The sequence below is a fragment of the Brachionichthys hirsutus genome, chromosome 17, assembly GCF_040956055.1.
Source record: "Brachionichthys hirsutus isolate HB-005 chromosome 17, CSIRO-AGI_Bhir_v1, whole genome shotgun sequence".
Lineage (NCBI taxonomy): Eukaryota > Metazoa > Chordata > Actinopteri > Lophiiformes > Brachionichthyidae > Brachionichthys > Brachionichthys hirsutus.
The window spans coordinates 6,898,226-6,925,086 of record NC_090913.1 but is presented as its reverse complement, the minus strand read 5'-3'; the positions used below and the strand labels follow the sequence as shown (position 1 = coordinate 6,925,086).

The 26,861-nt window shown below is 40.7% G+C and overlaps 1 protein-coding gene across 1 annotated transcript in view; it reads left to right on the top strand.

Moving 5' to 3' along the window:
* The window catches only part of LOC137906601 (alpha-1,6-mannosylglycoprotein 6-beta-N-acetylglucosaminyltransferase B-like), a 51,108-nt gene extending 38,793 nt beyond the window's left edge, over positions 1 to 12,315 (top strand). The window contains exons 10-19 of the mRNA XM_068750890.1: positions 150 to 281; positions 3,150 to 3,283; positions 4,820 to 4,950; positions 5,359 to 5,364; positions 6,863 to 7,018; positions 7,221 to 7,367; positions 7,658 to 7,774; positions 9,642 to 9,716; positions 11,319 to 11,602; positions 12,117 to 12,315. Coding sequence (XP_068606991.1) covers positions 150 to 281; positions 3,150 to 3,283; positions 4,820 to 4,950; positions 5,359 to 5,364; positions 6,863 to 7,018; positions 7,221 to 7,367; positions 7,658 to 7,774; positions 9,642 to 9,716; positions 11,319 to 11,602; positions 12,117 to 12,315 — 1,381 coding nt within the window. The remainder of the gene's footprint in view (positions 1 to 149; positions 282 to 3,149; positions 3,284 to 4,819; positions 4,951 to 5,358; positions 5,365 to 6,862; positions 7,019 to 7,220; positions 7,368 to 7,657; positions 7,775 to 9,641; positions 9,717 to 11,318; positions 11,603 to 12,116) is intronic.
* The last annotated feature ends 14,546 nt before the right edge of the window (positions 12,316 to 26,861 follow it).

Sequence of the window (26,861 nt, the reverse complement as noted above, 5' to 3'; positions counted from 1 at the left end):
GGTCTTCAGATTCTCACATTTGTTTTTCCTGAAGATTTTGGTCCCTGTAGATCAGCAGGCTGCAGTGCAGCCTCTACTCTCTGATGTGTCCCCATGCTTGCCTGAACATTGTGGACTTGTTGATATTGATGTGATTGTGTGTGTTGCAGGTTCCTCGGTGTCCCCCCAGGCAGAGGCAGTTGCCCACTGACTGGACCGCTGCCTTTTGACCTCATCTACACCGACTACCATGGACTACAGCAGATGAAGCAACACATGGGGCTCTCACTCAAGAAACACAAGTTAGTGGATTTATTTTCTGTTTATGTGTGTGGTTAAATTTTCTCAATGGGTGCCAGGGAGAGGCCAAGTTTTATTATTATTTTATTGTCTGTGCAAATGGATTAACAGTTGCTGATAATGAAGGGGACCCTGTCAATATGTCAAGCATATTGTGAGACATTCAGAAAACCCTTCCATTCGTGCATGTACACACACGAAACATCAGTTCATGTTTTGCACCAATTTACAATCCAACCACGCACCTTCTATTTGCTGTTTTATAACACTGGGAGGCTGAATGTCAACAGGAAGGTGGTGATTAAACACCTAAAAAAGACGAGACAGAGAAGAAAATGACAGAAGATGTCTGCCTGGTGAGAAAGATGAAACATTCGTGAGATGCTGAAAGAAATAGCCTTTTTTTTTTAACGTGGTTTCAAAAGTATGCCTAATGGCTTTTGGCACTGCTACAAAGATGGAACAACTTGGAAAGTAGGCCACGACAGCCCCGAGACCTCGGCAACAAAACAGTAAAGAAATACACAAAACTATCATTTTAACGTGCCACAGCCTAGTTGAAAAAAAGAGAAAGAAAAATGAGCTGCAGAACCCCGCAGAGCACAAAAAGACACACCCTTGTTATCTTTAGAGTTCTGCCTCAGAAATTCAGTAAAGGAAAAGTCCATCTTGAGCCACTTAAAAACAGCTTGCAGCCACCCCCCCTCCGACACTATAATATTTCCTTGTCCAATAAACTGCCATCTTTGTCTACCCCCCTGCATGTGACATATTTTTTCCCCCTTGTTGTTCTTCCCAAAGGGAAGAGGCAAACAATGACAAATAGAAGGAGACGGCAAAATACAAGGTTAAATGAAAGTGAACGGGAGCGAGAAAACCCCATTAAAAGGTTTGGGTTGATGTTGGTAACAAAATAGATACGAGAGAACAGAAAGAGAGATAGTACAACATCAAAAGAGATAAGAGAGAACAGAAAGAGAGATAGCACAAAATCAAAAAAGTAGAAGGTGTCTTGAGTCTGCCTGACACCGCATAAACCACTCCATGTATTTTAAAAATCCAATTATGAGAGAGAGAAGTGCCTTACATGTGAGCTGGGGGGCTATCTTACCCACACACAACCTGTTTTGCTGTCTCTCCTTTTTGCTTACACAAAATCCCGCAATTCCACCAAGACAGGGTGCCACTCTGCCAGCAGTCTGCACCTAATTGCTTGCTGAGGTCGGCAGTTCTTTTCTCCGTCATTACATCGCCGAGTCGTGATTTCTGCCTTCCCTAACAGAATGTGACTCTTATTCTTTGTGAGCGAGGGGCTTTTGTTTGCTCCCCAGAAGCTTGCTGTGAGGAAGTTATCAGAATGCGTTCCGACACAGGCAGAACAAGCGACATCTCTACTTACCTCAGAGGGTGCATGTGAAAACGCATGTTGAGTATATTTACGTCTTTGTAGAATTTAGAGCTAAGGTAAACATATATTAACAAGCTTATTTGTTATAGCATTATATTTATAATATAAAACATCAATTTCTATTGATCCACCTGAAATCTGATTCTTCTTTTCTTTTTTTTTTTTTACAATTTCCATTCACCGGTAATTTCCTGCCATAACACTTCATCAATTTAAAACAGCAACAACTACACTTCCCCCAGTGGTTTAGGGCAGTTCAATTACACACTTATCCACCTCTCACACTCCCTTTCTCTCTCTCTCGCTCTACCTCTTGCACTTCTTCAGGCTTTAGACCGGTCTATAGCCATGCACTGAAAAGCATCATTAATCAAGTGCTCTTTGCTCTGGGCCCCTTTTATCGACACCTGCATTCATTTATTATGCCTGGACAACACAGTGCTGTCCTGTCGTGTGTGACGTTCTATGTTTCCATCCTCTGCTAGTGTGTGCATGTGCACAACTGTTATAGATGCGGATGCCAGATCGTCTTAAAGCACACTCAGTCAGGTGATAATAGTGGCATATTGATTTATGCTGCTTGTGTAATTTACTGCTCTGCAGACTGGGAAAGAGATGTAGAGAAATGCTTGCATAAAACAAACTAACAAAACAAACCTGCACTAAAAGTAGCAGTAGTATCCTGCAGCCTGGTGAACCTTTGATGATGCATCACAACAACAACAAACTAGGTTAATTTCAGAGGTGTGATGGCATCTACTTACACAAGATCATTAGCCACAGACATTCTATAGGTAGACCCCACACAAGCTCTCAAATTCACCATATTCATGGCAAAGCCTCCTTTTAGTCCTCCTCAGTTGTTAAATCGCTCATACAACCTATGAGTTTGCCCTAAGTTGCCAAATATAAAAACAACTGGACTACAGTTGCGACATCCAGGAATAACTCAATAACCTGGCCTCTAGAATAAAAAATGATTTGGACTCCTTAGTGGTTATTAGATCCTCTGTCTTATTGGCAGAAAGATGTGAAAAGAAATGTCAGGGGTATTATTACAGCAATCATAAACACACACACACACTCTCTTATCTGCCAGGAAGTGGACTCTGCCATCTATAGGTCTTTTTAATCCCCTGGATTTCTCTGTGAGTGTGTGTGTGTGTGTGTGTGTGTGCAATTGTGTCTGTGTGAGCTACTAAGCATTCACCTGGAATCTCAGTGCACTATTACAACTCCAACCTCCAACCTTTTCCTCATACCTGTCAGGCTTCCCACACGTCGTTTGCTGCTCTTATTTATTTATTTTTTTGCTTCTACTCTGCTTCCTACACTGTAAAAATGTGTTATAAGAGGAATCAAGAGATTGTCTAATTATCTTTAGCTAGGCCTCATGAAATGTGTCTTTTGCTTAAAAAAATTGCCACGAGCAAACTTTAATTTTTTTTGTTTATCTCTACAGATGTCATATCCGGGTGATCGACACCTTTGGGACGGAGCCAGCTTACAATCATGAGGAGTATGCAATGCTGCACGGCTACCGGACAAACTGGGGCTACTGGAACCTCAATGCTCGACAGTACATGACCATGTTCCGTAAGAACAAACTATATATCTTTGTTTTCCCTAGAAAGTCTTTGTTTCATTTGTTTTCCTTCCTCTGTAAGACACTACTTTACTCCTAGGTAAAAACACATTTGTCAAATCTGATATTTTTCTCTTTTTAATAAGCAATAATGTCACACAATACTGCTCTCAGCATTGCTTGAGTGAATAGTGATTTCTACTGTTAGAAACAGGCGGTCTAAAAGCCTTTGACAGTCTTTGATGGAACACCGTTGATCACAGATTTTCTGTCAACCGATCTGACCTTGACATTTGCCCATATATTCTCTGTAAGGTTAAGATCTTGTTACCAAACAGATTAAAACATCACCAACAGAGATGATATTTTTCTTGATTTCATCTCTTTTATTTCTCCTGGTTTGCTGCAGCATTATCTTGTTGAGAAATGGCCTCTTGTCTTTCATTTCCACCACACAATCTAATCAGGCTCAGTAGAAATCCTTTTTGTAATATCTTTTGGCACACCTTCACATTGTCTTTTCACATCACACCAACTTACAAACACCAGATGAAACAAAACAACCTCCACAGCATAACTCCTTCTACTCCACATTTATCAGCAGGGAAGAAACATTCTGGGTTGAATTTTTCACCTGACCTTCAATGGACAACCTCATAATTCCAAAGTGTTTTGTGATTTTTGCATTAACAGGTTGAAATTAAATTGAAAATTAAATTTGGGTTTCAGTAAATCTAGCTAAGAGTCATTCCCCAACAAAGAGAAATTAGATGTTACTGTGGGGTTACAGAAAATACGAAATCTTAATTTTAATTTTCAAAAAAATAAATACATTTAAAACATGTAATTGTGCAAAATGTGAAACTGTGCACAGTAATCATGATTGTTTAATAATCTAATCTTAATTTATACATCACGTGATATCCAATAAACTATTTTACTGCAGGCAAATGTGTTTTTTATAGCTTCAAATGTCAAAACATGAAAATTAAACTAAACTGCCACAAACACACACACACCATTCATCATTTTGACAGTCATTCTAAAAATGACAAAAACTCAAATTCCATGTTTTCATTATGTTTGACAGGTCTGGCTGCTTGTTCACTTTAATTCAGATTAAATTGTCTAATGATGCTATTTTCAGCATCACCACAGCTTCCAATATTTTTCCTTCACTTCTATTTTTTTCTTCTGTTTCATATTGCACATCCTCTCTCATGTGCTGTTACAATTGTTACAGAGAAACAAAACTGTTAAGAACCAGGTCCATATAGCAGAATTTGAATCTAGACACTGCCCAGCTGTAATACAGTCCATCTCACAGTGCCAATGGCAGCTGGCTTTATGGCAATCATTATTCATAATACCCAGAGATCCAATCATCACTTTGACTAAGACCAGGAACTAAAGCAAATGAGAATATATTGCTTCTTTCTGTCTGTCTCTTTCTCACAGTGAAACTTTCTTTATCTTTTTACTCTTCACCATCTCCTTGTTGCCATCTCCCTTCTCCTCATTTCTCATCTACAAACACACACATGCAGCGCACACACCAGACAACTCATTCATGGGCTTTGTTTCGGAGGAACTGAATGAGACAGAGAAGAGGAGCATCCAACAGAATAAAGTCAACAACATGGCCGTAGTGTACGGGAAAGAGGCCAGCATGTGGAAGGTACTATGTAGTATATATACAGCAAATACACACACATTCTTGCATGTGTGCAAGAGCATGCACGCAATGCATGGGTGCACGTGTTTTACTGCATGCATTCACATGAAAAGGATCTCACGAACAAACAAACATATAAACGCGATTGTAGCCCAGCTTCATGTGGTTCTCTATGCTTAAAATGTGCAGCTTGGGTGATCTGTTATATTCCTCTGACAAGTTTGTCTGCAGTACACAGAGGAGTACAGTGATACCACATTACTTTCACGAGAAGGTTTCTTTTTATTTTCAGTAAATTGATCATTTACCTTGTGTTTACTGTTGTTATCTAGACTGTCTATTACATTTCACACTTGATTTTATTCTGATTTTTATTCTTTCTCCTTCTACGTGTGGCTGGATGCTCATTAGCTTCAGGTAAGAGTCTGTTAATTTTGCCTCTTGTTCCTGCTATATCCATCTGACAACTCACTTTTTATATAGTATACAAAATATGCAAATAGCTACTTCCACCTGTCATCATGTTGAAGGAATGCACATGGCATCTACACAAACACACCGATTGTCATGAATGAATTTGCTGAGAAGCAACTGGTCACATGCCTTGGGTTTTATCCATAATTGTGACATAATTTTCTTTTTATCATCCTGTGTGGAAGGGTCAGGCAGCCATTCATTTGAGGGATGGGACATTTTTTGTTACAAGTGACAGTCTATTTTCGTATATTTGAAAGCTCTGCTAATGCATTGAATGCAACACTAATAATAATGTTTGTCCCCTCTAGTAGCCCTCACCTCATTTATAATACAAAAAGAAACCTGCTTTTGTCATCCTCTGTCTGTAAAAAACAACCAGCTTTGTGTAAATTCTACAGCACTGTGTTTGCAGACAGATTTTCCTACAGCAAAGACGCTGAAGCTTTCTCAGCATCCTACTCTTCACACATGCAAGATACACAACTGATCACCATGTGGGTGTCAGAAAAAAACATTTCTTAAAGAAACATTAAAAAAAAAAGCAAGTGAGGGATTGAGAACTACTCTGTGGGTCATACTTTTCATGAGCCCCCTAGTCCAATGTTGCGAGTGATAGCCTGGACTAACTGTAAGTAATAAGTAAATGAGAGCAGTGAGAGATATGCTAAAGTGGGTTACAGAATTGTCCACGCATCTTCTAAATCATGATGTCTGGCTGCACTTAGCGCTTCAATTAATCTCCTAATTGGTTGAGAAAATCCTTGCAGAGGAAGCTATCGATCGCTACAGCCTCCAATTAGGGCTGCAGGGGGTCACTCCACAGTACAGGGATATACAGTAAGCTGCTTAACACCAGAAGGCTGGTCAATATTTTGGCCCAGGGCTGCAAATGGTTCAGTTGTTGAGGATGTTTTCTTCTTTTACACTGGAGTTTAATGGCAATAACCCCAGCAATGGTAGAGGAGATGGACACACATCGATGAACAAGTGCAAGCGATGCTTTTGTCACACTTCTCACGCGCACACAAGCTCTACTACTTTCATTTTGCAAGGGAGTTAAACATCTACTGAAAGAGCTCAATGGCATTTTCGGTTTTGTTAATAAATCTGCTATCATATCTTGTAAAATATGGGTGACTCAGGTGCTCGGCGGAGTTCTGCGCTCTTTGAGTGCTTTTCTAGTTTCAAGATGTATCCACTACAGGGCAGTTTCTGATTTTGAGAGAAAGCTGCAGGCAGTACGGTACATTACACTGTGTGTACATGCAGACAGCTTATGGCTGACAGCTACAGACAGCGGACTGTTCTCACGAAGAGCAAAGACAAAAACAAGCACAACATACCGTACTTTAATCATGTTGTTTTCTGTGCAGTATGCAAACACACTGTTTATGCCATCAATCTCACCAACCCCCCCCCCCCCCCCCCCCCCCAGCAGGGCAAGGAGGGTTTCCTGCAGATTCTGCACACATACATGGAGGTCCACGGCACAGTGTATTATGAGACTCAGAGACCTCCTGAGGTCCCACCCTTTGTGAAGAACCACGGCTTGCTGCCCCAGCACGAGCTGCAGCAACTTTTGCGCAAGGCCAAGGTAAGACAGCAAAAAATTAATTCATACACTCTTTCTTTATCTGCTGGATTCTCACAGCGGGTGTCATTTTTGTGTGTGCACACTACAGCTTTGATTCTGTATCTCTCTTCACATGTGATCTACTTCCCCAGAAACACATCAAAAAAATATGATGACGTAAATTACCATAACTTCAAACTGACAGTCCCGGTTGTTTTCCTAGCTCTTCATTGGCTTTGGCTTCCCCTATGAAGGCCCAGCACCTCTAGAGGCCATAGCCAATGGCTGCATCTTTCTGCAGCCAAAGTTCAGCCCACCTCACAGCTCGCTTAATCATGAGTTCTTCAGAGGCAAACCCACATCGAGAGAAGTAAGCTTGTTGTTGTTTGTTACTCCACAAAATGCCACAAAGAGTTGATCTCCTAACTCCAGGTATCACACTAGAGACAATGTCCAGGTTGGGGTTTTTTTACCATCAAGTATTTTTATTTTTCAACAATTCAAATAATAATTGATCAAATACATGTAGTACAGTCAACAAAAAAAGAACAAAATATAATGCATCTTTATCCTTATTGTGACCCCCCCCAAAGAAAATCACTATTTTTAATATTCTGTACTGCCCTCATACTATACGTGTTTATAACATGTTTTCTGTAGGTGTCCTCCCAGCACCCGTATGCAGATCAGTACATCGGCAGACCTTACGTCATGACCGTGGACTACAACAACTCCCTGGAGTTTGACTCAGCCATCAGGGAAATCATGAGTACCAAGGTATGGCCCGTGTAACTCACCAGGCTTTGAGTAACTGCACTTATAATTTTCTCTGCTGCCTTTTCTACAAATCCAGCGTCTGCAGTCAAATCAGTCATCAGGGATGATATTTTATTTTCATACTGTTAGCTGGTTGAACCCCCATCAGTTTCCTAATGTAAATAATGTCTGGCAGGAAATAAGATCATCACTAATTTAAAAAAAACAGTTACAACAGAGCTCTGATAATGAATCACTTCCAATCAATGAAGATGAATAGATGCTCTTTTTTCTATTGTTTGTTTTGCCCATCAAGGAGTTATAATGAAATATCAATAAAGCTGTTGTTAGTGAGCTGTGTTTCTAAACTTTGATGCAACAGCTTTACCGAGACTGTAGTGCAAGAGTAGACGCTGTCCAAGTCTGACGCTGTAGAGGACTGAACTATTCCGAGTGGGAAATATGGACTGAGGATATACAGTATATATATATGTATACAGTATATTCTCAGTATACCAACCATCAAGAGCAGGAGAAAGGTTAATCAAAGAACATGAATATCAGGAAGACAGCCGCCTGCTCATTCAAGCATGTTAAAGTTTTCAGTTTGTATCAGATTGGACATTTGTGTGCATTAAGATAAGAGGAGGTGTGACATCTGTCTCTGTGTGTGTCTGCGGTCTGCAACTTCCCTCTGTTATCAGACAAGTTCGTTTAGCAGCATTGGCTGACTGCTGTCTCTGTCTGCACAGCCTAACCACAGAGAGAGCTGATGGACTCCTTCGCCCTTCACTGGAGCCACAACACACACACGCACACACACACACACACACACACACACACACACGGTGAGATGGGCACAGTCAGATAACATTCTTCTCTTGCATCGAGCCAAACATACAAATATTAGCACAATCGAAGAGACGCTGTAACTGCAGAGATCAGAAATATCAGCATGCAGAGCCTTTGCTGCTTATTAAAGCACATTAACTTCTGTGTGTGTGTGTGTGTGTGTGCGTGCAATTAGTCAAGCACGACAAAGCAATCTGGCTTCCTAACTACTCTCTCTCTCTCTCTCTCTCTTTCTTTCTTATGATCTTTGACCACTTTTCTCTGTACGAATACCTGTTGGAGAATCTTCCTGAGACTACTGTTGCCAAGCCACATTGTGAAACAGTCTGATATTAAAAAAAATATTTTTCAAAATATACTAGTTTGTGTTTTGGCTAAAACGTTGTCAACTGTATTTATTTGCCACTTTGACAAAGTAAAGCTAAATGAGTCACGGGAACTACACAGAGGAGATTATTTTTGCATGAAGCCTGACTGTCCTCGTGTTTGCTTTTTTGTCACAGCTTACAAAGTTGATTAACATAAGGCCTTGATCAGATTTACAGCATGCATAAGTTCTTAAATTGCATCATCCCTGCATACTTGCTTCTCAGTGGTTTTCACTTGAAATGGGCCAAGTCTGATTTCACACATGGTTGAGCATTATACTGCTTCAATTTCAGGTTGGAAATGCAATTTAGTGTATCTGGCATAATTTACAAAGGCAGGCAGAGTGTAAAGACAAGACTTCAGTCTCTGTGAAGTCCAGCCTTAGTGTCTGCTACACTTCTTTGACTCTGTATTTTAAGTCAACAGTGAAGCTTTATTCAATATTTTAAATTTCATTGCAATTAAAGACATTCTACTAATCATGTTTTATTGTCAGTTTTCTAATGTGTATTTAAGCTGTTGGTATTAGGTATTGGTATTTCTAGGAAATAGATTATTTATTGGTATAAACTGATATAAACAATAAAGTGACAGCCCAAAAATGTGCAATTTAATATGCAAAAGAATCTGGAAATGGATTGGTACTCTCTGTATTTCCATGTTTCAGGTGGAGCCATATCTGCCTTATGAGTACACCTGTGAAGGGATGCTGGAGAGAGTCCATTCCTACATTCAGCATCAGGTGAGATCCACATGGAAACAGGGGAACACAAAGCACTGAACAAATAACAGACAGTCGCTCTTTGAGTCACTTATTCATCCTCCTATTTCTTAACCCTTTTCACCAATCCCACATAGTGTGTTCAACATGCAGACTGTCATGTGTTTGCATGTGTGTGTGTGTGTGTGTGTGTGTGTGTGCCTCTCTCTCTCTACAGTATGTACTCATAGGATTAATCATCCTAACTCTCAACACAAATGACTAATCAACCCTCGGGCCATACTTAATCTAATTAGGATGGATGAGATGAGGAAGAGCAGATGTGCGGGTTTGATGATGGTCGAGGACTGGGATGAAGGAAATATTTATCTTTTTTGAATCCCACAGAGGATGTCAGGCTGCAGAGCAGGGCTTCACAATATGGCAACGACCACCTCAGTTGTGTTTATTCGGACAGAAACTGTGATTATAATAACAGGTTATCTTAAATAGCTGCATTAATATGTATTACCTCAGTTTGAAGATCCAACCAGCTGTGTTTTAATCTGATTAGATAAGGAGATCTGGGGCAACCTGCAGAACATAAGATGTTAGTAATGCTCAAATGTGTATTTAACGAACACTCCCCATGGGAACATTAAAACAGTTTCTAGTTAATATGGCGGTTCCTTCTGGTTGATACTGGATTTAAGATCTAAATGTTTCATTAATAAGCAACTCGGAGATGTAGTAAAATGAGCCGAATACAGATGTGATTAAAAAAATATTGCCATGCTCACACAAGTATAGATCATTTATATATTCAGACACACGTGATGCAAACACTTATGTTATGTTCTTGGACTGCTGTGCTTGTTTCAAAGTGTTAGTCACCTTGTTTTTGAAGGGCCCTGAAGTCAGCAATCACCTGCCTGCACCTTGCATCTGATAAGTGTGACAGACAGAGAAAAAGGGAAGTTCTGAGCCAATTATCTTAGATCCTGTGCGAATTACTCTTTCTATATTCTCTCTCAAGAACAGTTATGTTATCATGCCAGAGGCTCTGAGAGGACAAGGGCACTGTCCATGCGAGCTCTGCTTTGTGAATTATATAGCTGGCATTAACCCACCAATTAAATATGACACATGGTAGAGCCTAAGAAATTAAAAGTGTCGCTAGTCTCCTTTATCTGCCCATTAATCACATCTGATATGACGAACCTCATCCATCTGAAAATATATTGTGATTTCTTCAGATTTTGCACAGGTTAACCCCAGCTATTAGCCTCACATGGCTTTACCAGGTGCCCCCGGAGGGGGGGGGGGGGCTTCCAAAGTGAGTTATTTAGTACCAAATTCCCTTTTATGTTCCTATCTCTAAGCCACAGCGCAGCAAGGAGACACTATTCAAAGGAAATAAAAGGTAAAACTTTGAATAGGTTTACATTTGCATCAGGAGCTCTCTTGCACAGAAGGAACACAAGGAATGATGACAGCCATGTACGCGTGGTGTCGAAAGTGTTGCGTGAAGACCGACTTGAAAGAATGTGACCATGCTCTGTGTTACGTCTACCAATCATAAGACCCATTCTGCAATGACAATACGATTGCACAAACTAGTGCACCTCTATCTCTCATCCCCAGGACTTCTGTGCTCCAGAGTCTCCCTTCATCCCAGCCAACTTCTCCAGACAGAGGTCTGACGGTGGCAGCTGGGTCACGAGTCCTTTGTTTGTGCCACTTCCCAATTCTACAGCTCTTGGTTGGGCAACCAATGTGACTGCTCCTTCTGCCTGGCCTCCTCTCAGCTCCCTCAGGCTGCTGGTATCCCTAGAGGGCCAGTCCTGTGTAGAGGCATGCCATTCGGCTGGTTTCATCTGTGAGCCAGCTCACTTTCGCTTCATCAACACCAAGGAGGCCCTGCATGGGTAAGCTACCCTCAAGTTATGTCTGTCAGTTGCATGGGGACTACCTATACAAAGAAAGTTTGTTATTTGTTAGTAGTACCTCAGTAATCGCTGAGGATATTAAAACTTTGTGTCTGGCAGCCAAACCCTGGGGGGGGGGGGGGGGTCCTCTCTTCTCAGATGAACCATTTGTCATCAGTCTAAAGTCTAAATAGCAAAAAGAAAAAAAAAAACAAGATTTCAGTTTACAGCATTGGGCTCCTTTGTTAGTGCTCATTTCATATTTGCAGCTTTTTTAAATTCTAGTCATTTCTTAATTTATTTTGAATGATTATCATCTACTCTATAGTGTGAAGAGAAAAAAAAGCTAAATTATCCTGTCTCTAATTCACATTAATTTTGAGGTTTAATAATTTTATTTCCATGCTCCTTCTCTAAAATAATTAACATTCAAGAACATTTTGCCTGTGATTAAACCCAGTAATCTGTGATTTTAGGCAGTGGGTTTATCTCCACTTGTTTACTCGCCCCTCAGGTTGAAGGTACAGTGTGAAGTGGTGGACTCAGAGATCAATCACATCCTTCCAGCCTTCTCTGTGTTGCGGAGGGAGTGTGGACTCCAGAGGGAACCTCTTCTCTTCAGCTGTGCAGGTCACTCCCTCAAATACAGGCGTATTTGCCCCTGCAGAGACTTTCTCCACGGCCAGGTGGCACTGTGCAAATACTGTCTATAGTGGTGGGACATGTGAAGGACAGGAAAACTAACCCTAGGACGGGGGGGGGGGGGGGGCAGCAAAGAGCGGTATTTATTGAATGATAAAGGCCGTGGGGTTGAAAGAAGGTCATTTACTTATAACTGCTATTATAGCGTAACCGACTGGTGATGAAAAGCAGCAACGTTCTAGAGCAGACCTGCAATGATGTCAGTACAATCAGGGGAAAATGCCTTTGTCACCCACAAACTTTTGAACTAACCCTTTAATTTCAAGATTTCAGTTTTGACAAGATGTCGGCTGGTGGTTTTTTTAAGGTGTGTTTTTTTCTGGTATGGTGTCTCAAACATAGTGTGTGTAAGTTGGACAGAATACACTTGAAGAAGCATGTTAGTGCAAAGAAATGCAGTGTAGGACTTCTCCGTCATTCCATGAGAGCGACTTCAAATATCTCGACTTGGAGAAGGCGACCTCGGTTCAATATCCAATCTCCTCTCTGCTCTTGGACAAAGGTTGACGGACAACCGAGTTATATATTTCTCTTCCTTCCTCCAATGATGAGCAGAGTCCTTTATCAGGCTGAACCCCACGTCTGAGGCAGCATCGGTCAATGCAATCACCTCCAGCTGCAGAGATAAGGGGAAGAGGAGCACAGAGGCAAAGATAAAGGTTACAATATTATTTTTAAATAAACACTAAGAACGCTGACCTGGATGTTTTAGTACTCTGGGTTTTATGGTGGAAACACAAACCATAAAAATAAAAATATATAATTAATGAGTGTGTTGAGTTGCTTTTTGTGTTGCATGTTTTCATCACATTATATCTTTTTATTTTGCAGCTTTTTTTCTCCCCTTTCTCCTTTTATCCTCCCACAATCACATTCATCTTGACCCATCTGTAGACGGCAGCATTCTTTTTTTCACAGGGTGCGGGCAGGCAGCCCTGGCGAAGCTGTCGATAAGTGAGGTAACATGTTTAAAAAAACGAGGAAAAACTGCATTTCAGGTGCTGAGAATTTCAGTTTTAAATTGATATATTTCACAGTTCTGTTTTTCGTTTTGTTTTTTTGTTTATTTAAAATGTAAAACAAGCAGAAATTTCCACTAATATACTGTTATGACTTTCCTATGAATACAACTGCAGCTAAGTGCAAATAATTCCCATCGGTGACTCTACAGGTTGTGCAGAGGCCAAGTAGGACAATCAGGAAATCATCAAGAGGTTTATGCCTCATTTGCTTGTTGGTCTGGTTCATATGCAAACCAACCAGAAGTCTATTCATTCCTACCTTAGTGTCACTAACTTCATATGAATATTCCTGAGTTTTCTTAAAACACATTTGGACCTGCCGAGTCTGTCCGGCCTCTTACCCTGCGGATCCAACTCACCACCAGGTGGTTCCTCTATGCCATATTTTCACACTGTCCTTGAGATAGGTGGGTCTGCAGTGACAAATCTTTGATCTTTCTTAACACATGTTTACCGTATGCACCACAATCCTCCACTTTGTATTCTCCTGTGTGAACTCAACTTTTTATTGCTACGAAAAAGGTCATTTTTAGCTATTTCTGACCATTGTATTGTAAAATCTCCGCATGAGTCTGTTTGACTGTCAGAATACAAAAGTAGAATACAGAAGAACGCATTGCAAATTTGAATGTCAAAGTAGATTGATCACATTCTAGTTGTCCTGCACCAGCCTAGAGAAAAAAATGTAGCTCCATTTACCAGCTCACTGTGTTTTCAATTTAACCCCTGAGGAATTTCAGATTGCAATTAAAACCTTTCATCTCTGTGATCCTTCCTTCTTGAGTGAACCGTTTATAATGATCACAAGATGCACTTGGCTTCTGTGGAGAAAATGGTGGACCGCATGCATCATAGAACGGCTTTCATATCAATTCTGCAAACATAAAATGTGGTTATGTCATATCAATTATTCATATAATCTCAAAGCATAAAACCAACCGGATTTAGAAAACCTTTTTCAAGAAATCAAAATTTTGGAAATTGTCAAAAGACAAACTTCATTAGATAATTGTTGCTACTCAAAGATGGTATCCTATCTTTGCCTAAGGACTGGAAGAAGAGGAAAATAGCATTCCTAGTTCATCCCCCCTCCACACCCGAAGCTCGAATCTTGTATCTTCTTTTTAAAATCTGTACAACAGAACAAAGGCTTAAAGAGACTAATTGTGGCAAAATAGCGCAGCAGTTTTGTTTTTTTTCTACATGATCTTGCAAAGAACGTAGATAAGCATATTCTCCAAATTAATTCTGAGAAAGAAGAATCGTGGCTATTATTAAATGATTAATTTTAATATTACCCATGCAACTGCCTGTTTTTTAACTGCCCTGCACGAACCATTGACTGTATCACAGTACTTCCTACTTGGCAGACACAAATTACGATGCTATATGACCATAAAATAAAGAGACAAGGTTTATGATCTCGGTTTTGGTATGAAATTGAACCATAGTTTTATTACAACTGTCAGATATTAATTTGAGCCTATAAACTCAGAGTCTCACTGAAATACTTTATCTGCTCTCTGTGTGACTTTCAAACTTGACACGAGGCTGCCTTAGGTGGATGATGGAATTTTTCTAATAGCTGCCTGTCCTGCTTTTGTACGTGCCCCATCAGAGTGAAGACAATAGGCCTCATATCATGAGTCTTACCATTCACCAGAATGCCTTCAGGCTACTGTTCCAGCAGAGCTCCCCAAGTTCCGTTTACCTGAAGGCTCCATCTAGGCAGAAATATGTGAACCAAACACTCTAAGCGAAAGAAGCAAATTGTACAACATGTCATGAATAGCTCTTAATGGCAGTGATATGATTTAGAAAAAAAACATTTTGCATTCCTTTGCATATTTTTTTCTGCCATCCAAACTTCAAAACCAAAAGAATATCAAGCGGCAGCCATCAGTTGTTTCATTCACATTCATTATGAATAAGTGGAAAGAAATAGTTTGCATGCCAAAGAAATAGCGGGAACCTTTCAAAGACAGAATGAAGTAACGGTGACACCTAATCAAGCCCCCTTCAATGACAAATTCCTCATCTCCCTTTAGTTGCATTTGCTCTTCAGTTCAACTTTGCTATGAGTGAAGAAGTGTTTAATCCAAAAACATACCGGTACCTGAAAATGATGTGTGTGCATGTCTGTGTGAGCGACTACAATAAAGCATGGCTCAGTTATTACATTATTTACCTCCACCTTACAAGTTACGCTGTTACCAATGTCTGTCTGTCTGTTGGTTTGAGAGCAGGAATTTGCAAAAACTATTGCACGGCGCTCTATAAAACTTGGGGTGAAGATTGGCCTTGATCCAGAATAAACCACATAAAATTTTGGTTTGTGTCCAGATGGAGTTATTCTAGTTCTAAGAGATCTCAGAAGTTCGCTTTGCCAAACAAACATTTGACACAACAATTTTGGGCCAACATACTGTTGTTTGTACATCAAGAATCTGTTTTGCAGCAAATCCCACAGACTCCAATTAACTTCCCGGGTTTCAACATCAGCTCACATCTCTATTCCTGTTCAGCCCCAGATAACACACTTTTGTGTACTTGCATATATTTGTCTGGGATTCCCTTTTCATATACAGTACATGCATAATTAAGTGTGTATGCATGCGTGCGTGTTAAACACTTGCTGTATGCATTTGTATTGATTTCACTTTTCACATGCAAACTCCACACAAAAAGGAATCGAGCCCGGATCCTTCTTGCTGTGAGGCAACAGCACTAACCACTGCACCGCTGTATTTCATTTTTGGACCAGAAACTCAGCGACTGCACTATCTGACTTTGCAGAGTTTGGCACTAGCACAGGTTTTTTTTTGGAGAAGTGAACTTGAGGAATAACACTAATCCAATCCACTCCAACTTTATTTGTAAAGCACTTTAAAACAACAAAGTCAACCAAAGTGCTGAACACAGCAGTGAAATTAAAATCAATTAATCAGAAAACAATACAATAAATAATAAAAACAATAAAAGCACAATGAATATACAGAAACATTGAAAAGTCTAGCTTCTCGTGCTGTGTTAAAAGTCTGGGAGAAAATGTGTGTTTTAAGTGTGGATTCAAAAAGAGGGAGTAATTCTCCCTCTTTTTGGGGTAAAGGCAGTGCATTCCACAGTTTTGAATTGGCAACAGCGAAAGAACGGTCCCCTCTCATTTTCTTCCTTGTTTTAGGAATAACCAAGAGGTTGGACGCTCCCTCGCTCATTGGATTGGGCAGAATGCACCTCAAATTGGATTGGGCAGGAAAAGATAAGAAATTAAAATTGTGGGAAAGGAAAAAGGTAGGAGGGGGGGCATGATGGGAGGAGGGGGAGAAGATAGAAAGAAAGTGAGAAGTGAACGCTGGAGCTGGGAGATATCAGAGGTCGATGGTGTCCTCGGCAATAATTCATAGGTAATTGGCGGACTCCTCCTGAGTGCTATTGTGAGCCGGAGTGAATAAAGTTGTGTGTAAATAAAAGAGCCACTCAATAAGAGCAGAAAATCAATCAGATGCCCCAGAGGATTGGAAAGACTCTTCCTCTGCACCTTTCTTTATTTCTTTCACAGTTAGAAAACAAGATAGACTGTGTAACTAAGCCACGCAGATATCACACCCAGAGAGCCGTTTGTGTGCACGCTTATTTGCATTCATTTCCTCCCTCTTCGTTCTCTTGCCGTCCTCACAAAAACTCTTAAATGTTATTTCATCACGCTTCTTTCTCAACTCTTTCTTCGAGACTCCTTTTTCTGGAATCATCCCCTCTCTCTTAACATCCCTCCATTCTCCTCCCTACCGGCATCTTTTCAATTCTGGCACTGGTGAGCTGCTAAGGCTGATGCGGACCTGTCAAAGGGCTGAAGCAATGACTTTAGAAAAGAGAGTGGGCAGACTTTGACATGTGAGTACATTTGGACACACCGGATGCATTGACCGTTTTGGCACACGTGGTATTTCTCAACACTCAGCACAGGTCACAATCCATCCTGCTACGTTTGTGGATGAAAAGAGAGAAAGAGAGAGCGATTGAGGATGATGAAAGATGGTGGAATTACTCTTTGCCCAGTTCAGGGTGTTCAACAGAAGGGCTGATGAGAGGAAGACATTCTTTATCGAAAGATGAGCATCAGCTCGCGTTCAATTCTTCCTGTCTGGCGTCTCGACCTTGGATGATGATCACTTCACTCACTGGAGTGCCAGATGGCCACGCAGGAAACAAAGACGCCAGGTAAGAAATATAAGCATAAGGTAGCAATCGCCTACAAGGAATGATCAAGTGAACGGAAGTGTTCAGTTAAAGCACCAGTAAGCAGTAATGATATGTGATTCCAGTATGCCATCCAACGCTGCAGCATTTCCTTCATCAGTACAAACAGTATATTCTCTATAACTGCACGTTAGACATGCCGGTTGATTCTTTGTCAGATCATTTCTCCCAACATACAATAAATATCTCATCATTAACATACACTGATATACAACACTCTCTCTCACACACACACATATATATATACTTATATTATATATATACTTGATTGTTTAACATAAGATAACTTTCACTGTCAGAATCCTCAATCCCCCCCCCCCCCCCCCCCTGGAGCTCAGTCCTGCAACACTATTAAGAGGAAAGTTGAAGACCTTAGATTAATACTAGGAAAACATTAGAATAATCTGCCTCTAACAGACACAGTCAAGCACCTGAGACTATTCACACACACTCGCACATTATTCCTCACACTCACCGGGCTTTGTTACTGTCCCTGGAGGTTTCTGACAAAGACAGACTTAGAGAATATTCACATATCTGCAGGACTGATTTCACACAAGAAGCACTGAACTCTAGATTCCCTTCGTGTGTACTATGACTGGTTCATTGTTGTCAGGCGTTCCTGCAATCCCAACATGTACGTTTTCCCTATTCAAACTGCTAACTGGCTTTACACACTGAAATGCTTTTCTCTATTTGTTGTCTCACTCCCAATGGACAGAAATGCGGGTTTTTTTTCCTCTTAATATTTTATACTGAGTCTGTAGTTTTACTTAACCCTCATATCATCCTCAAATATGACGAACACATTTTATCCTCGGGGTCAACCTGACTAAACTAATGACATCAGAAGTCTCTGGCACAATATTGGTTTAAAATGCTAAATCCAGAAGACACCCTCTTGCGCTCTCCACCCTCCAGGATATTTAAACCTCTCCTCTTTGCAGGCAGGATAATTTATGATGATGGATGCCACTACGCTGATATATTTTTTCATATCCAATTCCAAAATAGCCCCAACAGACAAAATGTGATAGAATAACATGGGTATATTGATGGCGAACTTCTCAGGCAGCAGAGTCAGTGTAGCTTTCACTTTGCAACGCAGGAATAAAGTGCAATTTGATGAGAACCATGCGACTCCTGTGCACTTCAGGGAAACTATCACACCGCGGCATGGAGCAGCTCATAAAAACATTCAATTTCCGGGGTAGCTGCACCTTGCTGCAATCACAAGATTGCTTTAACTGAGAGGTTTTTGCACACAGGATATGGCTCTTAAATGAAAAAGCAGCATCTCAGAGATTTCACGCCTTGTTATGAAACGAGAACTATTGTTCTCGTTCTCGTTATTTGGTTGTTAATACCGTAAATATAAAGAACTGTTGAGGGATGTGAAACAAGGGAAACACTAGGACTTAAGATGAGTTACACTCTGAATAGGTAAACCCATACTGAATATGTAATATGAAACATTCTGCTCAAAATACACCCACAGTGATTCTAAAGAAAAGAAAAGAAAATTATTTGCTCTTGGTAGCTCATGTTCCAGTAAATTAAGGGGATAATTGTAATATATCTTGTATATAATCATGCAAAATGTTTAATTGTGTTGCATCACCGTGTGTTATGACAACAAAGTGCTACTCTATTTCTATTTTTTTTTAAAAAGAATAGGAAATGTCTGATTAATGTAGATTAGGGATTTCACATCTTGAGGCAGGCCTGTGCTTTTCCATACTTTAACTTCTCCTGTCTTCCAGAGTCTCCTCCTGCAATGAGCTCATTCCGGTCACCTGTGCTCCCAGGCTCACCTGCAGTTAATCTGTCGTCAACCCGGACACAACATATTCTCAGCTCAGACTCTGCCTTTGCAAAATTGTTGCGTTTCACTCAATCACTTCTGTCGCCATTCTTGTGTGGAAAGTAAGAATTCTGGGTGGGGGTACTATCTGTGTCTTTTGGTGCTGCTTGGGGCGATTTATATTGCATTTCAGAGCAGATGCCCTTTAATCACAGTGACCAACAACTTTCAAAGTAATTATCACATTATCACCTGCTGACATAAACAGTTATTTTTATTCATACACATGTCGATCTTGAGTGAACCACACGTAGGCCTGTGCCATCACCAGAGACATACGCACATTGATTAAGAGAAGTCATTCACGCTTTACAACAATTCCTGCTTCAGCTCACTCATTGGAATTTTATTAATAAGCAGAGGTATTTCTGTGGGGGCGTGGAAGCGCAATTTAATACGGCAAACTGATGGGGCGACAGCTCTATATGAGTTCCATTGTCACTCAGATGGCGTGATGACTGCAGTTGCTATGCCTCAGTGGGAATTTTCCTTTAATTAGAGTAGCAGCACATTGGCACAGCAGGTAGGATCACAAATGTGTGTGTGTGTGTGGGTGGGGGGGTGCATGTGCGCATACACACGTAGGAAAATTGAAGTTTTTAGGAAGAATTAAATGAAAGAAAAAAAATGGGCAAATAACTCAAAGAAGAAGAGAATGCTTGTCTGCCAGTCTCTGTTGGCGCGTTGACGCGAGGGCTGCTGCTGCCCTAGAGTCTGATACACATCAGACCCAGGCAATCACACGCTGACACGCCTCTGCCTAGTGACTGCCTGAATCCTAATGAGCTCCATGCGTGTGCGTGTGCTCAAACACACTCTCTCTCACCCACACACACAACACATTAAAGTGGTGCCTCATGATATCAGTTCTGATGCCTCCGAATGCAACTCAAATCATATGGTTCACTGCTACTTTACGACAGACGAGCTGCACAGCATCCTTAACTGGGTGGTCGTGTTTGAGATTTTGTCATTCTTGAGTCCTTACTCTACTATACATTGTGTTTTCTTTTGAAATGGAGCGCCGGACGATTATCAGCAAGGGTGCATCAGGTATTTAAAGGGTACATCAGTCATAAAACGTTCTTGATTTGTGGATTGTCTGCAGTTTCTGCAAAAAAGAAACGCTTTAATTCAAACAGAGTCAAGTGTAATAACTTGACATTTGTTGTGGGACAAAAATAGCTTTTTCTTCTGAGAGTGGAACTCCTGAGCTGACTGAACAGCAGTTTGAATTTTGATAAGGGTGAAACTATCCAAGTAACTGTCAAGCGTAACAGTGGGATCTCCAATTCCATTGTTCAGGGATGGGTCAGTTTTACATTAAGGCAGAAGCTAATGTTCAGCATGTTGTCCCTAATAGTCAAACAGAAAATATCTGTGCTGCTCTGATATGAGAACATCTATTTAAAAATGCCTTTGATGCGAGAGAGCGAATATTCAATAGTCCACATTTCATAATTTTGTTCAAATTAAATTCTGTGGGGGTGGTATTTATTTTTATTGACTAACACCTCTTCTGTATGATAATTATTGATTTATATTATTGCTGTTAAATTAAAAGTTGTTTGCAAACGTGTTAATCTTTACATTTTCTGTATGTGCATAAGCAAAGAAGATGGATGAATCCACAAATAAACACATGAACTTTCCCCAGGCCGAAAGAGCTATTAGACTTCCATTACTGGTCGCTCCCGAAATGTCAAGACACCGTTACGCGGGGCTCTATTGTAAATTTTCCTCAGCTCCCCTTTGGTATTGCCTTTATTTGTGCCTGGGATTCCAGCGGGCCCAAGTGTTATGGAAATGTTCATTTAGATACGCTGGCAGTGCAGCTTGATAGACAGGACCCGGAACAATAGGGTCACTGGTCCTATCATTATTGGCAGTAGGGCAAGTACACAAAAGAGCCATAATGAGCAGAGATAGCATTGTGATGGGAGTCTACAGATGAGAGAGGCTGAAGGCATTTTATGTTGCTGTGTGTAGGTGTCTGGGTGCACTTGAGGGAGGAGGATTCTTGTCTACCAGTTTGACTGTGTGGGTGTCTGTGTGTGTCAGAGTCAAAGCCAGGGAGAGACAAAAGGTATCTGCCAATCAATCTCTATTGTGACATACAATCCACTGCCAGCACAGTGTCTGTGTGTGTGTGTGGGTGTGTGCGCGCTTTACAGAAATACACAATGTTTCAGGCTGATCAATAGCCTATTCAAGGATAATGAAACACGAGTCAATATCACCACCCACATTCCAGCTCGAAAACCAATGACAGCCCCTTTCTTTCTCTCTCTCTCCTCTCATTTCCACTTTTTTCCAAGAAGGAAGATGTGACTACACAAAACTAACGAACTGCGGATTTATCCACAATAGTTGTAAAGTTGAAGAATTATTGCGGAGGGTTCAATAAAAATACTGCATCTATTCAGATGTAATTAGTTTTGCATCAGAAAGATGGTAAATTTAATGTTAGAAAATTAAAGGCTGCCACTACTTGAACTGTGGCCCCTATTAATTGGTCATTATGTTTGAAACCCCAATGGTGCAAAAAAAAAAAAAAGTTTTTAGGGCCCATTTCTTATAAGTCACATGCATTCTCTGCAGTTGTGAGCTCAGCCTTTTCTGTGGCACTGAATCGGCTGGAGGTTTGCCCTTTATGAGCTTAAATATGTCATATTTCTTTCCTCCAAATGACACAGCTAACCTTAAAAACTGCAGGCAGAGTTGGTATTTCAAAACAGCAGCACTTGGAGCAATGGTCTTGTGTTTCATGAATAACTAGCTCCAACAGGACATGTTTTTTTCCCTCCTCTGTAAGAACACTATTCATACTTACTTTTTTCTTTTTTGCAGGGCCGGTATACATTTCTCTCCAAATTAGATTAAGCAATGGTGCTTTTGTTGTCTTGGCAACCACTGAGCGAGGAGTGAAATAATATTCACCTCTATGATGTAATCCACCGTAATACAGCAGCACAACAAATAAATACGTACATAAAATAGCTATGGAGTTGTATTTTCAGTGTTATTGGGAGTTGTAATAACCAATGAGCATGTGAGCGCATGTGCAAGGTTAAACTCCTGGGCAGGGTCAGGGTTCAAAGTCAAATAAAACAGGGCCTGTTGATGTGACTTCCTTGTTTGGCTGACAGGAGCTATCATTTAGGGAGTTAACCGAAACATTATCTAAATACGACTGTCTTGGGCAGTCATTAGCTGTGTCTTCTGGGGATGTCTCACTCTATCCAAAATGACTCTGCTCTGCACCCAGATATTAAATTCAGGCAGCTCCATTTTTTGGATGGCAGGTGGATGAAACAACTGATATTGCTTGCTGAGCCACGCTCTCTCTCTCTCTCTCACTGTTGGCTATGTTGTTAGTGCAGGTGAAGTTCGGGAGTGCTTAATTGGTTTTTCAGATTTCTCTGAGGAGCGAGATGCTCAGGCTGTTTTTATATTTATTTAATTAAAATGTGCGGGGCTACAATTTTAGGGATAAACTTTTGGCACAGGCTTGTGATGTGGCTGCTGCTGTCATGCTTCAGCCCTCAAAGGTCTGCAGGCCAAAGGAAAGGCAGTTGCTCCCAGTGTAATGTGTGTGCATTGCTAGGCACAGACTTAATCTGGTGCTGTCACAAGGTACTAAATGCTTGTTTTTTTTTATAACTCTCTCATTGTTTGAACACTGTGGCAAACATCTATGACGGCCTCCTGCAGGCTTTTATTAACATCCTTACGTACAAGACAATAGATGACACATTGGATTGCTTTTGAGAATACTAGAGAATATTGAGTTTGTGTTCAAGTTGTGCACAAATGAAAATGTTTATGCAAATCAAATCAAATCTGACCCATGAGATGAGCCTGTGAGCCGTTGGAAGCCACCTCTCCCCCATTCCAGGATTGATGAAGAAAATTGTACATGGCAGTCACCGCTGGTTGCTAGTGTCCTGTTATTAGGTTTCATCTTTCATAGTCCAGCACAATTTAAATTTCTCTGATTTTCTCTTCTTTTATCCTATTATTTGTATGTTCGTATTTTATCGCATCATTATCCTCCCTTTGTTTTATGTTTTCTTTCTGGGATTCTTTCCCGTACATCACCTGTCTCTTCCTTATTTTCTCTCCCTTGTCATAATTCTTTTTATGGAATACACACAGACACTGTCCCCCATCTTCTTCAGCACGTCTCCTGCATGCTCACCTCCAGCCGAGGTCGCCTTGGAGACATTGATGGATCACCTGGCTAAAAATATTACGAGCTTCAGTTCTCCCATTCTTTGGCCTTTGTGTGACCTGCAATGTGTGGGAATCAGCTCTGGTTACGTTAATTATTTCTCAGTGCAATCAGAGCAGGAGTGTTAAAGGAGTGTTTGTGCTAAAACTGTTCGGCACCTACAGAGGTGAAAAGCACAATTGTGTGTCAAGGCAGTTAGTAATTGTTCAACATTTGAAGTGGTCTCTTCAATACCCTCAGCAGTTTGAGCAGCAGTCGAGCCCTGTAATCAGACTCCATGGACATTAACGAACCGCAATTCTCAGCACTCCACTGCAATTTGGGTCAAAATTGCACTCCTTCTCGAAGGCAAATTATTACCTCCGCCGAGGCGAGGCGGCGGTTATGTAATCGCCGGCGTTTGTGATGGTCACTGAGGAACACTGGGATCGCCACCAGCCTAAAGGCGTGTGTGCAGATGGGTGAAGGGAGGTACGCTATTTAAGCCAGGTGAGTCCACATGGAGAGATAACAGTGGTAATTGCAGCCCAAGCTCAAGCGAGAGGTGAGGTAACCTGCGATCTACCTGCGCCTGAAATCCAGTCCAGTGGACGTAATGGTGCCAGCTGGCATTTGAGAGAGTGAAAGAGGTGCTTTGTAAAAAAAAAAAAAAAACCTCTTCCAGACACACTTATCTTCTTTCTGCTCTGTCCTGCGGGCTGTTGGGAGCTGCTTTGATGCAGCAGATACGGAGGAACGGCTGCCCGATGCTGTACATTAACTCCCGCCAGAGTTGAAGTAAAGCACAGAGAAGGAGTGTTAGGCAATAAAATACTACCTGCTAGGATCCTCCCTTCCATCCATTCGGATCATATTCCACTACATTGATTTTTAATAATATCTTTGAACCCTACGTTTATGGGCCAATAAAGAATCAAACAAGGATCAATTTAAGGTTAACGCAATGTTAATGTTTTTCTTACAGTTTCATGAACAATATTTGGACACATTTTACCCCTAATTGCATAAATTCTCTAAATTACATTTTGGTTTCTAATATGGTCATATATCCTCCTGAGACCCAGCCAGCTAGCATGTCCTTTGAGATGGACATTTGTCCATTACAGAGGATGCACGACAGGATATAACCGTATAAAACCATCAGAAAGCTTTCAGAGGAAAGCATCCGGTCTGAATCTCTGTCCTTCACACAGTGTTTTGCCTGTGAAGGTTATGCAGTCAGTTATCCGATGGCTGGGTCAACCCATACTTGCATGTATGAAGAATGGCCCGGTGACAGGGTGCCACAGAAGACATCGTCAAATTCAGTTGCAAATAAAGGGATGGATCAAATCATTTCTGTCCATTCACCTCAGACATGTGCGCCATCTCAATGGCTGTAATGTGCACATGTGTCTTCCTGGAATCTGTATTAGGGCTTTATTTCACACATAAAAGGACTGCTGGGCCTTAATGGATGTGTTTGCTGAAGTGTTTGCTCTTCTGGTTTCCATTAAGCTACCTAAAATATGCAGAACAAACAAACAGCTGCAAGACGCTGCAGGTAGCAGGTGCAAACACTACATTACTTCTAACGTAGCTTCTAATGCAGCTACTGTGGAACAACCAATATGCCCACATGGGGAAACAAATTACCAAGCAAATGACTAAAGGTCAATCACCATCTATCAAGGCAGTGCAGCTGCTCTGACCGGGGAAAGCTTTTTCCTTACCTGCCAGATGTGATCTGTGAGCCTGATGGAGTGTGGGGTGGACATCGGTCAGCCTCATCAGGAGACAAATAGGTGATGAGAGTTCTGTTTAAAACTAGGCTCCAAAGAGTCAAAGAGGTATATCAAAGACAAAGGCTACATTTATATAGACATTTATGAATTATGGTTTTCAGGCATGCTGGGGGGTAAATCTGCTGTTATAGCCTCTGTTGAGTCCTTTAATTTGGACAAGGTGGGTGTTTAAGCGCCTTGTACCACCATGGCCTCTCATTGATCTGTGCTTATGGCCAATGTTGACCAAATATCTTCATGACTGAGCAATGAATCAACCATTCCTTGTCCAGTATTTATTAACTTTTTTTTTCCTTATTGTATTTGGCTCCATCTTGTGGAAAGTTCAGGATCAATCACAGCTTACAACATAAGCCCTTTCGTATTAAGCTTTTCCTTCCAAGTCCAGTTGATTTTATTCAACAGAGATGACATGGAGGACTAAGAATCTTCAGTTCACAACAGTTCAGTGCTTCTGGAACCACTGCTTGCTTGCTTTATTTGTTTTTCTCAGATCATGACTTTTCTCCAGAAGTTTAATTTTATGCTCTCTAGGTTTACATTGGAATTATGTTAATGTAACACACCTTTCTTTACATGATGTCTTCATATGTTGTCACGTATTCATACTTTTAAAACTCTTAGTATCATGTAGTTTAGTTGGTTTTTAACCTGCTAAGGAGGTTGTTTTTGAACTTGTTTGTCTGTTTGCAGGATTATGGAAAAACTGCAGAATGGACCTTGATGAAAGAAAATCTGAAGATCACTCTTGGTCTAATTTGGATCCCATCAAATTTTGATTGTGATCCAGATACCCATCTGCATGTTCCAATTTACTTGACTACAGTAGATTATGATTTTTTTAGGGAATGGTTCATCAGTCCATGTGAGCTGACTTATAATTGTCTGCCATGATCAAATAATGCAATAGTAATAAAATAAAATGATCCCCGCTTTTATACAGTAGACTATTTTCCTTCATATATATATATATATAAACTGTCTGACTCCTCCACACAAGGGTAGCCCTAAATTTATCCCAGAGGGTTATTTCCCTCATTTAACATCAGTGGAGAAATTGAAAACAGGCAGTCACGGGACTTTCAGAACTTTCTCTCAACTGTGAGCACCAGAGGATTAAAATAGATGGGCCATGACTTTATCATCTTAGTGACACTATTAGAGCTATGACTGACAGCTTGCGGTGCTTTTTAAAAATTGAGTCATGACTCCAGTCCATATTCTCCTCAGTGAAACAGTAAAAAAAAAACACCCAGGTAGCACAAAGACAGTTGTTGAACTCCCTGGATAGATACATAATTTCTATACAACTAAATGGATTTGATGAAAATGTACATCTCTGTGCGTACATGCACACAAATTTTTAGGAGAGAATTATGGGACTATTAGGCAGAAA